The 12,976-nt window shown below is 45.3% G+C and overlaps 1 protein-coding gene across 2 annotated transcripts in view; it reads left to right on the top strand.

Moving 5' to 3' along the window:
- MATR3 (matrin 3) overlaps positions 1-12,976 on the top strand; it is a 40,307-nt gene that overhangs the window by 18,071 nt on the left and 9,260 nt on the right. For both annotated transcript variants that reach the window (XM_077469413.1, XM_077469414.1), the window contains exons 8-10: positions 1,055-1,180; positions 1,709-1,924; positions 9,287-9,418. In XM_077469413.1, the coding sequence (XP_077325539.1) occupies positions 1,055-1,180; positions 1,709-1,924; positions 9,287-9,418 (474 nt within the window). The remainder of the gene's footprint in view (positions 1-1,054; positions 1,181-1,708; positions 1,925-9,286; positions 9,419-12,976) is intronic.

The following is a 12,976-nucleotide window of genomic DNA, read 5'->3' as shown; positions in this document are numbered from 1 at the left end:
GGGGTGGTGTGGATTAATAAAATGTGTCTAGGTGAATAAACACATTTAATACATCTGTTATACATCAACATTTCCCCCTGTTTTAACTCTTTAACCTCTTAACACCAGCGCCTCCCAGGCTTTTGTGGGTGGGGGGGTAGGGTTTGATTGTGTGACTGCTGTTTGGCTGTCCCGGTGGTAACATGTTTGGAAAGTTCCTGATCGGAAGTAGTGATCAGGAACGTTCCATTGGTCGCTGGTAACTGCAGGTCACGAGCTCTCGGCACAGCTGTACACCAATTCATACAAATATGCGCCGCTGAGATGCGTCGTGTATTTATTTGCGTGTGGCTGGCGCCAAAAAAACACAGTAAAAAATCTGATCTGGATATCCAGCAAGCTACCAACATCCTGTACACACTGAGCACTAAGATGCTTATCAGTGTAGCCAGTTGTGCCAACCTTTATCCTGCTGCACTACAGAAAACCTCTTTTGTTGAAGAGGGCAATGTAGCACAATAAGAACTGTTCAAGCTGCCAGTTAGATTTTACTGCAGCAGAGTGCTTGGGAAAACGGTAGCTTGCTGGATTTCTGGCAAGTCGATAGATGTTGTGGTGTTTTTTTTTTTTTTTTTTTTTTCTCTGTACTAGTACTGTTTTTAATAGCGTAAATTGGGAGATCAGCATGCATAAGAGATGCACTTTTGTGAAGCACACTTCTCCATAAAAAATGCCTTCATGCTAAATGTATGTGTTAATTATTCCCCTGGTAATAACTTTGGGGTGTCTGTCCACACACTGAGCACCCCTGATAACCACCAAACGTTGGGATTTTTAGCGTCTGTAGTTTTAGCCATATGCGAAAGCTCTGACTCCTACAGATCAGCCACTTCCCTCCTCAATGTTATCTGCAGATCACAGCTCATGATTTTTGCTGAACTAGCATACTACTACTAATACTAGCATACTACTCTTCCAGAACATTTTGGAATGAAAAGTGCATGCAGTTTTGCTATAGAATGAGTTTAGTGCATTTATTTTTAGTATGACATAATCTTTCTCTCCCCCCCAACAGGCTTTCATTGAGATGTCCCTTCCAGCAGAGGCTCATGCTATGGTTGATTACTACATTAATAAGCCAGCTCTTGTGTTTGGGAAGCCGGTCCAAGTACACATGTCACAAAAATATAAACGCATTAAGGTATGTGTCAAGTTTAGCTATCAACTCAATGTAATCATATGATTCGCAAGGGGGGGGGGGGGGGCACGCATTTGCTGTGAACAATCTGTTCTGCTCAAGGCCTCTACCACACTTTTACAATTTGTTGAACCATGGCTAAAAACACAAATACATGGGTATCCTTTTTTGATTGTTTTGAAAGGGTTAATGCATTTAAGGTTTGAGATGCTGTTTATCTAACGATGGGTAGATGAGTTCTGCGTGTACGGACCCTGCTTATCTTTGAGATGTCACAAGGTGGTCTTTTACCTGAGGTCCTGGCTCCACCCACTTGTGGGTTCTTGAGCTTCCTGTTGGATTTAGATGTAAGAATTTAAACTTCATAGTGGTCTGGGAAAGGGCAGGGAACTTCTATTGTTTTTAGTGATCAGATATAGAAGTGTATATAGGTGAAGCCAAGAAATTTGGGGAATGGTGGGTGTTTTTTATATCATGGTGTGCATGTAATGTTCTCACTGCTTTTGCCTTGTAACACTTGTCCAATTATAGAAACCTGAGGTGAAGCCTGAAGGAAGGTCAGAAGGGAAAGCTGAAGGAGGGGCTGAACAAAAACAAGAGGAAAAATTAGAGGATGATAAAGAGCCTGGCCGTGTCATACACCTTACTAACCTTCCAAAAACGGTCTATACTGACAGTGCAATTATAAAGCTGGCTGAGACCTATGGAAAAGTGAAGACCTACATATTGATGAGAATGAGAAGTCAGGTACATACACCTTTGTCATTCATGCATGCAAATTCACCTCTGTGGAGTAGGGGAAGCAAAGCTCAGATTAACTGAGGTAATTTAAAGGCTAACTCCACTTTCGTGGGGGGAAAAAAAAGCAAAGAGAAATATAGCTCATAATTGCGACACTTTCCTTTTTCAATCTGCAGCCACTGTAATTTTCTGAGAATGCAATATGGCTACATGGATTTAGTTCTGTATACAGAATAGGTTTCTGAGGTGTCCAGTACAGAATTTCCTGCTTGTGTGATTGAGTCACCAATTTTTTTAAGTCGGGTTTCAGGCATCACCTGCAACAAAAATCTCATTTTTGGAGAGATACTTTCAATAGGAACACAGGATGCAGGCCCAGCAGCTTTCCTCATTGGTACTCTGCAGCTTCATAGCTGACAGTTAATTGTGAAACCCCCTCCCATTAGATCCACAGGGGGATTTCTTCAGACCTGCAAGAAAAATGTTATCCTTGCAATGTACATAGATCACCCAGAGGGGAATGTTTGTGGGGGGGTTTGTGTGGGTTTGTTTTTCTCAAATGTGGCGTTTACTGGGCCACTTTAGACATTCCTCTCCTACATGTAGAAATGTATTTATTTTTTAACTTCCTGGAGACCCTAGGGAATTAAATGCCAGTCGTTAATTTTTTATGCCACACAGATTTTCAAAGGTTTTTTTTTTCCGGGGGAGGAAAAATGCTTTCATGAATAAAAAAAAAAAATGCCAAAGTTGGCTCAATTTTTTATTTTATGTGAAAGATGTTACATCGAATAAATGGCTACCTGACATGTCACGCTTTAAAATTGTGTACACTTGTGAAATGGCGACAAACTACGATGCTACTTTTTAAAAATGTTTTACAGGTTACCAGTTTAGAGGAGGTCTTAGGCTAGAATTACTGCTCTTTAGTTCGTGGTGATACCATGCATGTGATTTACATATGCAGGAGCAATCTACGTATGCCTTCACTTCTGTGTGCGATCGCGTAGGGATGGGGGCACTTTAATAAATGTTTTTTCTCTTATATTCACCAACCGACACAGCTCCTCTTAGCCATTGGGTTGTATACCTTACCTCTAGGAGAATACTAGGCAAAGTTGTAATACAACACTCAGAACTCTCAGTTCTGCCCATCTGGGTGGTCCCTTAGGTATCAACCCTCCTATCTGCTAGCAGCACTAGGAGAAAGACCTAGGAACCCTGCGGGCCCATAGGTCTGTGTTTTGTTTTTTCTATGCAGAAATCTGGCTTTTTGCGCAGGATGAATGATCCTGTGATCTTCTATCAATAGCTGGCTGGGTGACAGGCTCGTTCACTTATCCTTGTAGTCTCCCCAGTCCGGCCATCGAGCGTGTGCAGGTCGCAGTTACGGCTCGGCAGGCCACCACATTCCTCAGCTCCAGAGGTGGTCGGTGAGCTTTTATGCTCTGGGGCATACATATGACCGGGCTACTGATTGTCTGCATCACAGAATGCCGAGGCCAGTAGCTACCCTGTACTGATCAGGAGTAGATCTACAATGGAATGTCTCCCAGCTCTTCAGGACTGGTAAGTACAGCTCTCCCTGTTCTGACAGGGCTGAGCAGCTGGGCATTCCCTGGGAGGTCACCTCCCTATCTTCTCTCCCCTGTCCCTATCTTCCCTCCCTCCCCCCTTCGGGGGAGGGGGGGGATGCTGCATGTGGCTGCTGAGCGGTGTGTGCGCCTAATATAGGGGCTCTCATCTGACACGGGTGGGCTGGCTGAATGGTGGTGGTCCTGGGACCTGTATGGGTATGCCCCTGGAAGGTGCCTGTGAGTGTCTGCTGGGAATGGTGCAGCGCTGTGGTTTTGCAGGGTTTTTTTTTTTATATCTACCTCATGGCGATGTTTGGCGGCCATTTTAGGTGTGGGCAGAGCAGGCTGACTGTCTGGGCTTCAGCGGTCATTTTCTATGTGATTCCTATTCAAGGCACTAACGGCCATTTTCTGGAAGGCTGAACATATTTCAGTGTTCTCTGACAGCAGCATGGCTCGTACTCTCGCAGCCTTTTTTCCTTATGTTTCCCGTCTGTGTACTGGATGCTGAGCGGCCAATTTATGGAAGCCTGAGCATTTTTTCTGATAATTTTAGTGATCGTTCCAGCAGTTATCACCAACTCGGTTTATGGTTTCCGCTGCACCTGGGTGCACTCAAGGACTACAGGCACCACTTGTGGACAACGCAGAACTCCCCAGGGTGGTGAGTCTGGCATGAATGATGCCCTCAGTCAGCGGCAGCAGGGAGGGTGGGACTGTCACTGTCCTAAGTCCCCTTCGGGTGGCAGGCAGGGATAGGGTCAGCATGGCTCAGAAACTAGTGTTTCTTCCCCCAAAGTCCAGGCAATAGCAGTCTGCTCAGTGCCCATGGACACCCTGATGGCGGTCCTCAACTCGTTCATTGCTAGATGGAGGTGTTGGGTGGGAAGATGGGTGCAATAAGGTGACCCCCTGTTCACACACACTCCACCGCCCCCCCCCCAATGTCCTTTGGGGAGAGCTCTGGCACAGATTTGGGAGCCTGGTGACTCCTTGTCAGATGAAGCTGACCAGGACCATTCGGACAGTAAGGATGAGTCCCTGTCCAGGTGCAAAAAAAACGCTTGTTGGAGCACTTATCACAGCTGTGTGTGATACCCTGAAGATTCAGGAGCCAGCAGGTCCCCCTGCTGAGGTACCCGGTCCTGTTTGGGTCCAGCAAGCCAGCGTGTTCCCATATGACTTATTTGACAAATTCACCTACAAGGAATGAGGTCGCACACAAGACCTTTTTGTTCCCCAGACAGAGGGCAGTGCGTTACCCCTTTGAGGAATGCCTTCTCACAAAGTGGTCGGCTCCTCCGGTCATGGACCCTCCAGTATCCAGGTTAATTAAGTAACCAGGGTCCCGGTAGTGGGAACTCCTGCATTTTAAGGATCCTGTTGACAGGCAGGCCGAGGCAGTGGCTTGTTCCTTGTTTACGGTTGTGGGGTCTGCTGTGCGACCAGTACTGGCACCCCGCACGTGTGTTGCAGACACGGTCTGAGTGAGCAAAACTTTTGCACTGTGAATTGAGAGAGCCTCAGGCTTTTCCTGTCTGCGTGAAACTGGCAGACCAACTAATTCTAGGCCTTATAGTACATTTGCGACATGGCCCTGGATACCTCCCTCTGGTTCTAGGGCTTCAGTGTCAGCTGTGGTGCTGAGGCGCCTGGCTGAAATGCTGGTCTGTTGACCAGGCATCTAAAAAAAAAAAAAAAAAAAAAAAAAAGCCCTGACTGTTTCTCTTGGCGAACGGCTCTTGGGAGCCTCTTTGGATGGCATTAATAAGCATGCCACCGGTGGTAACAGTGTATTACTCCCAGAGGCCAGGAAGGCTAATGAGCCACGCTGTAGGCATGGGCCCTCTTGTTTCCGTTCACGAATGGCTGGAGCTTCGGTATAACGTCTCCAGCCTGACAGGACTACCACAGACGGACAAAAGCGTCCCTGAAACCGCAAGCCTATCCAGCCTGTGAGTAGAAGTGCTACCGCATGAAGGTTTGTCCCCACCCATCTCTCGGGGGGGGGGGGGGGGGGCGTCTCCTTCAGGAGTTTGCAGCCTGGTTGTCCCCTCGGTTTTTGACCAATGGACCTGCGACCTGATAGTTGCTCTTGGTCGCCAACAGATTCTTCCCTTCCAGTATCCCCGGCTCGTCGGGAGGCCCTATTGGGGGCAGTAAGGGACCTGCTGAGTAGCAGGGTGGTTATACCAGTTCCGGAATCTGAACGTTTCCAAGGATTCTACTCAAATGTTTTGTAGTTTCCAAGAAGGAAGGGGTACATCCAATCTTGAACCCAAAAGCCCTCTATCACTTTAAGGTGTAGAGGTTCAGAATGGAATTAGTCGTCCCGTAGTTGCTGCACTCAATCACGGGTACTCCCTGGAGCCCTTAGACATCCAGGATGCGTAGCTGCACATACCCATATGTCTGGCAGCAGAAGTTTCTGCGATTTGCAGTCAGGGAAGCCCATTACCAGTTTGTGGTTCTCCCTCCGGTCTCGCATCAGCCCGAGTCTTTACCAAGGTTTTGGCTCTGTTTTTGATGTTGCTACGGCAACGTGGGATCGCGATCGTGGGATATCTAGATGATCTGAGAGCATCTTCCGCCTCAGAGTTAGAGGATGTAGCAATCACTCATTATGCAGACTCTGCAAGAATTTGAGTGGCTGTTGAACCTAAAGAACTCGGTGATTGTACCTACTCAGCGTTTGGAGTGCCTAGGCTTGCTGCTAAACTCCTTTGGAAGCGAGTTTTCTCCCTTCAGACAAGCCGCAGACTTTCAGATCTGCAGTAAAACTACTGTTGTACTGCAGGTGGTTGTCTCTTTGCTTTTGCATGCGAGTCCTGGGGCTCATGGTGGCCTCCTTTTTTGAGGCTGTACTGTTTGTCCAGTTCTGCACCAGAGTCCTGCAGTATGACATTTTGTCTAAATCGGCCAAACTAAATTGTCCCTGGATCATCATTCCTTTATGTAACATTGGTTATTCCTGGCTTTTAAGTAAGATGTGGGCGACTAAGTGTGTGCTTGCGTTTTTTTTTTTTTTTTACTCCTGTGGGCAATGTTGGGTACAACTTATAAACTTATCACGTGCAGTGGGGCTGTGCCTTTGGTCCAAGGATTCATTGTTTAGCTCTAGGATTTGGTTGAAGTAAATTTGCCCACCCTATCCTATGCCAGACTGGTCCCCAGTGTTTGTCTCCCCTAAGCAGTTTAAGGTTCTGACAATGCAAGACCAAGGCAGGGCCTTTTGCATTGGATGAAATTGTGCTGAAGGACCGTCTGCTGCAGCATCTGTCGAGAGCCCAGAGGAGAGGATCAGGCAAATAAAAGCACTTTCCCTGCCTTAGACTAAACAAGTAATTATCCCCTGCAGTGTTGGCACAGCATGACTGCAAGGGATAATTTTCAAGTTTTTGAGTGGGGCTTTAACCACTTAACCCTAGGTGGACATCCTATGATCTCCTGGACTTTAAGTAGTTGTATCTGAATGAGGCATCGTTTAGATCAGGGGTGCCCAAACTTTTGAAGAGCTAGGGCCACTTAAGCAACTTGGTAACCAGTCGTGGGCCACAATGAGCAGATGACAGTTGTGTCCACTCTGCATATGCAAAGCCGACACAGACACAGCCCACTCTACTCTATGGGCCTCCTCATCTGATCAAATGGAAGGGGATGGATCCATTTAGGGTTTTTTTTTTTTTTTTTTTTTTTTTTTTTTTAGCAGCTCAGATTGGAAGGGGGCAGGTGTAAACAGACACAAGTCTATGGCTCAGTGCAGGTAAGCCGCAGGTACACTGCACTACACCTGTGGATCCGTTTAAAAGCAGCCCATTAACCACCGCAGGGCAGATACGTCAATATGAGTCAAAGAATGAATCGGCAGGTGGTGATTTAGACCCCGTTCACAGGGCCTGCTAGAATTCAGCTTTAAGATGCAGATAACTTGATCTATCTACCCCAGCTTAACTCAGACAATTCTTTCCTATGGCCCCATTCACACTGCATTTAGCAATGGTTTTGTTAGCTGCAAAAAATTTTTTCTTCTATCTGCACATAACTGCAGGTATTTGCAGTGTTCTATTTCATCTGCAGATAGCAGTGGCAATGAGGCAAGAAAATCAGGAAACAGAAATGGCAAGAATGTTCCAGCGCAGCCGCATGTAAACGCAGCTAATTGCAATGAACTGCAAGTGAACGCTGTGCTAGGATTCTCTGAATTTCAAAAAGGCAAAACATGCTTTTGTGAAAGGGGACTTGGGCTGCATTCACAACGGAGCATTTTCAGCTCATGAAATGCTTGTAAAACGCATTTCAGCGGCACCTGTTCATATCTAAGTGTTTTGTCACCTGAAGCAAAACGCCTTAAGCTCAAAGAACATGAGCTTCTCTGGGGCAGATTACAGGTGGTGTTCTGCTTTTTACATTGGTGACCTGTGCAAAATCACGCTGCTTTGAAATGCTCATATGTGAATGCAGCCCTACAATAGAGCTGACCGGTGACCAGATGGTCCTCGGCCATCTCTGACCCGCCAGAGGCAAAATCATGGCGTCCCTTCTGGCTCTGGCAGATGTAAATGCTGCCCTTTTTTGTATAATAGAAAACTTCAAAAAAACTTGCTATGCCTCTTGCTAGATATCATTTAAGGCTTTCCAGCATAGAGGAGAGATCTGCAGTTTAAAAGAACATTTGCATTCCTTGTAATAGGAATAAAAGTGATCCAAATTTTTTTTAAAGTGCCCCATCATGCTTGCACACAGAAGTGAACACGTATGTAGGTCAGGCCTAGATATGTAAACTGCACTCAAACCACATGTGAGATATCGTCGCAAACATTGGAGAGTGCAATAATTGTAGCCCTCTAACTAAACTGGTAACAAAAATTGAAAGAATAGACTGGAAATTTGTTAGTACCAAAGTTTGGTGACATTCCATGAGTGTGTGCAATTGGGCTAACGTTCTTATCTCTTTCATATAGATATATATCCTCGGTGTATGTATGTATGTATGTATGTATATATTATAATTTTGTGTTATATACACTCTAATCTTTATTGAAAGATTGCTGCGCAAATATGTGACATTTGCAACAACTGCCATTTTATTCCCTAGGATCTCTGCTAAAAGGGTTTTGGTGTCCACGGAGCACCTCATCACTTCCACACTCTCCTGGGAAATGAGTCCTCATTTCCCAGGAGTCTGTGGGAAGTACTTGATTAAAAATTGCATTAAGGCAGATCACAGCGATTGAGGCATGATGTCCGTTATTTGCAGCTGCAAATAACTCGGCTGCTTGGAAGGCTAGGGATTCTTTGTCTTGCGCTATTGTGATGTGGTTATCTATGTTGCCAAAACGGGGCGGGACCTTGATCCATCTCTGCCCGTTCTTATGGCAACTTTAGAAACAATTGGCGCTATGGCTGCCGGTGAATCATGCAAGTTCGAGAGGTGCATGCTGTTTAACCAGTTTGCACCTCTCCAACGCTAATCCCAAAAGAGGTATCGATTGGGCTTCACATGCCCACAATCATTATGACAGTGGCCAGAAGAGGATGCACGAAATTGTGAGTACAAAATAAATGTTACCAACATCCACTATTAAACATGTTAAATCGTTGTTTAATTTAATAATGCATTATGCTAGGATACATGGGGGGAGAGAAAAAGAACAGTGTCGAACTCCTCTTTAAGTGCCTTTTCACGTAAAGGAAAGGCCATTTTGATGCATATTCATTTGCTTACTATGTTGTTGAATGAGCTTTGATAGAGAAGGGTTGTATTGGTTTATTTTTTTTTTAATTGTTATAGGCTTTTGTTGAGATGGAGAGAGCAGAAGATGCACAAACGATGATAGAGCGCTGTAGCAAGATCCCTCTCATCTTTCAAGGAAAAAATGTGAAAGTAAACCTCTCTCAACGATACAAAAAACTTGTATTAAGAGTAAGTATTTTACTTTTGAAGCCTTCACAATGCTCATTGGTGGATTTAGCTGATTCTGAGTATGCATGTCCTGCCTAAAGAAGTTTTGGAAGCTAGAGCAGATCCTCTCCTAAGGAGGTATATCCTAAATGAAAGTATAACTAAAGGCAAAACTTTTTTAGTTTTGGATAGAGGTGAGAGCGATTAGACCGCTTGTCCATTTTTTAATCTTATTTGTTTTGTTTTTTTTGTTTTTTGCTGTCTGACCCCGTTAAGATTTAAAGGGATTGTAAAGTGAATTTTTTTTTTTTTAAATAACAAACGTTATACTTGCCTCCACTGTGCAGCTCGTTTTGCACAGAGTGGCTCAGAACCTGCTTTTCTGGGGTCCCTCGGCGGCTGTCTCGGCTTCCTCCCGCAGGTGCTTCTCACATTCATGTGAGCTCCCTCGCATGGTGAGAAGCATCTGCGGGCGCACTCCCGTGATGCAGCCGGCGGCTATAGCCGCTCGCTGTATCACACGGCCCTGGCGCTCCGCGTCGGTGGATGTGATGGACAGCAGCACGAGCCAATGGCTGCGCTGCTTTCCAGCCAATCAACGGCCAGGCTGAACGGTGGAAAGGACGTCGGGGGACGAGCGTGGGACTTTCGAGGGGTGAGGTAAGTAAAACGGGGGGGACTGGGGGCGCCGGCACTGTCAGATGTTTTTTCACCTCAATGCATAGAATGCATTAAGGTGAAAAAACATTTACGTTTACAACCCCTTTAAACTTTGTTTTCAATTATCATGGAATGTAAAAAAAATCCAAATTTTTGGTTGTCCTCAGGAAGAGGGAAATCTCTGCAATGGGACACAGATGGCAAAAAGGAGTCCCTTGCCTTATCCAAAATGGTAGGGAGAGTTTTACCTATAGCTCTACTTTAAGGCATTGGCTCTATCTGGTTTCTGTAGGAAAAATCTTTTTTTTTTTTTTTTTTTTTCTTCTTACAAAGTTTAAAAAGAAACAATGCTTTTACTTAAAGCGGAGGTCCACCCTAAAGTGGACCTTCCGCTCATCGGAACCCTCCCCCCCCCCCTCCGGTGCCACAATCGGCACCTTTCAGGGGGGAGGGGGGTGCAGTTACCTGGATAATCCAGGTAACTGCACCCACTTCCGGGATAGCTCTCTGCGGAAAGGGGCGTAACTTACGCCCCTTTCCGCAAGTGCCCGCCCCTTCCCGCAAGTGCCCCGCTGCCTGCTGGGAAACACACAGATCCCAGAGGCAGCGGGGAGTGTCCTTATTGGGCAGCACGATTCGTGCATTCACAGTAGGGAACCGGGAAATGAAGCCGAAAGGCTCCATTTCCTGATTCCCATACCCAAGATGGCAGCGGCAGGACCCGACAGGCGACCTAGAGATCGGCTTCGGGTGCCGACATCGCGGGCACGCTGGACAGGTAAGTGTCACTATTTTAAAAGTCAGCAGCTGCAGTATTTGTAGCTGCTGGCTTTTAAAAAAAAAAAAAAACGCGGAGTCCCGGTGGACTCCCGCTTTTAACATGGCAACCTTTTCATATAGCTCCAATCGGTGCCCTGGGGTACTAGAAGAAAAACTTTAGCTTTATGAACTGTTTTGCTTGCATCTATCTAGCAAGGTTGCTTTGCGGTATAAGCAAGGAAGCCAAGACCTCTGCTTTTTGTGCTTTTACTAAACAAATACTGTACATACAAAACTTTTACACTATTAGGAATAGAAGACTGACAGATATCTTGAACAAGCAAATGGCCTACGGTCTGTAACAGTAGAAATGCACCTAAAAGTTACTGTGTTTATCTCCAGTGACAAGGACTCAGCTGGTAGTTATTGGCGAATCGGGCAAAAGCATCTTTTTCTTCAGTGGCTGGTTAGATGAGTCTTTTGGTGTTAATGCATTATGGAGCTTGGAGCCCTGTCCAGCTTATGCCTGGCAACCTTTTTTATACCTCAGGTTTTTTTTTACCATAGTTGCCAAATGACAAAAATGGACCTGTTTACTGTAGTTAATGAGACAATAGACTGCTGAAACAGTTCCCATTGTTTGAGGACAGCCTATGTACTTGTTAGCAAATTGTTCGTTTGAGAAGCTGCCCCAAAATACAACCTGATTTCTGTTCCTGTGAACACTAGTCTGATGGAGAAAATTATTTATATAGCAAAATTGTAAACGCAACACTTTTTTTATTTTTATTTTTTATTTTTTTGCCCATTTTTAGGCTTGATGTACACGGGATGTTTTTACAACCTTTCCTGAATGATTTAACTTGACAGATAGTAACCAAGTTTAAAACGTCCATTTTGCGTCTTATTTTTTTTTTTTTTTTTTTAATGGCCAAAAATGAAAAACACCTGTAAACGGAACATGGCTAAAGGAGAGTTACCACGTTTGGCGTTTTGAAATGCCTCCCAACACAGCTTCTGAAGCCTCTAAACACAACTGCCTATAAACTACTATAAATGATAAGATAACCTAGAAGAGCATTCAGGAGCAGTTGAAAGAAAAAAAAACCCAACTGCTCCTAAATGTCCGTTTACCAGCAGCAGTGTACAATGAGGCCTTATGAGCTGAACTCAAAGATCTGCAACTTTTTTCTATGTACACAAAAGGCCTATTTCTCTCAAATATTCTCAAATCTGTGCTAGTGAGCACTTCTTTAACGTGATAAACCACCCACCTCATAGGTGTAGCATATCAAGATGCTGATTAGACAGCATGATTATTGCACAGATGTGCCTTAGGCTGGCCACAATAAAAGGCCACTCTACAGTAAAACGTGCAGTTTTTATTACACAGCACAATGCCACAGATGTTGCAAGTTTTGAGGGTGCAGGAATATCCACCGGAGCAGTTGTCCCTAGAATTGGCTGTTCGTTTCTCTACCATAAGCAGTCTCCAAAGGTGTTTCAGAGAATTTTGCTGTACATCCAACCGGCCTCACAACCGCAGACCACGTGTAACCACACCAGGCCAGGACCTCCACATCCAGCATCTTCTCCTCAGAGACCAGTCACCCCACCCGGACAGCTGCTGCAACAATCAGTTTGCGTAACGAAAGAATTTCTGTACAAACTGTCAGAAACCATCTCAGGGAAGCTCATCTGCATGCTTGTTCTCATCTGGGTCTTGACCTGACTGCAGTTTGTGGAAATCATCATGAGTGGGCAAATGATCACATTCGATGGCGCCTGGCACTTTGGAGAGGTGTTCTCTTCCTGGATGATTCAGTTCACTGTACAGGGCAGATGGCGTGTATGGCATTGTGTTTGATGTCACCATTGTGGATAGAGTGGCCAATGGTGTGGTTATGGTATTGGCAGGCGTATGCTATGGACAACAAAAAAAGATGGCATTTTGAATGCCCAGAGATACCGTGACGAGAGCCTGAGGCCCATTGTTTTGCTCTTTATCCACGACAATCACCTCATGTTGCAAGGATCTGTACACCATTCCTGGAAGCTGTAAAACATCCCAGTTCTTGTATGGCCAGCATACTCACTGGACATGTTACCCATTGAGCATGTTTGGGATGCTCTGGCTCTGCGTATAACACAGCGTGTTCC

The sequence above is a fragment of the Lithobates pipiens genome, unplaced genomic scaffold (assembly GCF_037356315.1).
Source record: "Lithobates pipiens isolate NorthernLeopardFrog02 unplaced genomic scaffold, aLitPip1_a1.2 Scaffold_8, whole genome shotgun sequence".
In the NCBI taxonomy this organism is placed as follows: Eukaryota; Metazoa; Chordata; class Amphibia; order Anura; family Ranidae; genus Lithobates; species Lithobates pipiens.
This window is presented reverse-complemented; position numbering and strand designations above follow the sequence as displayed.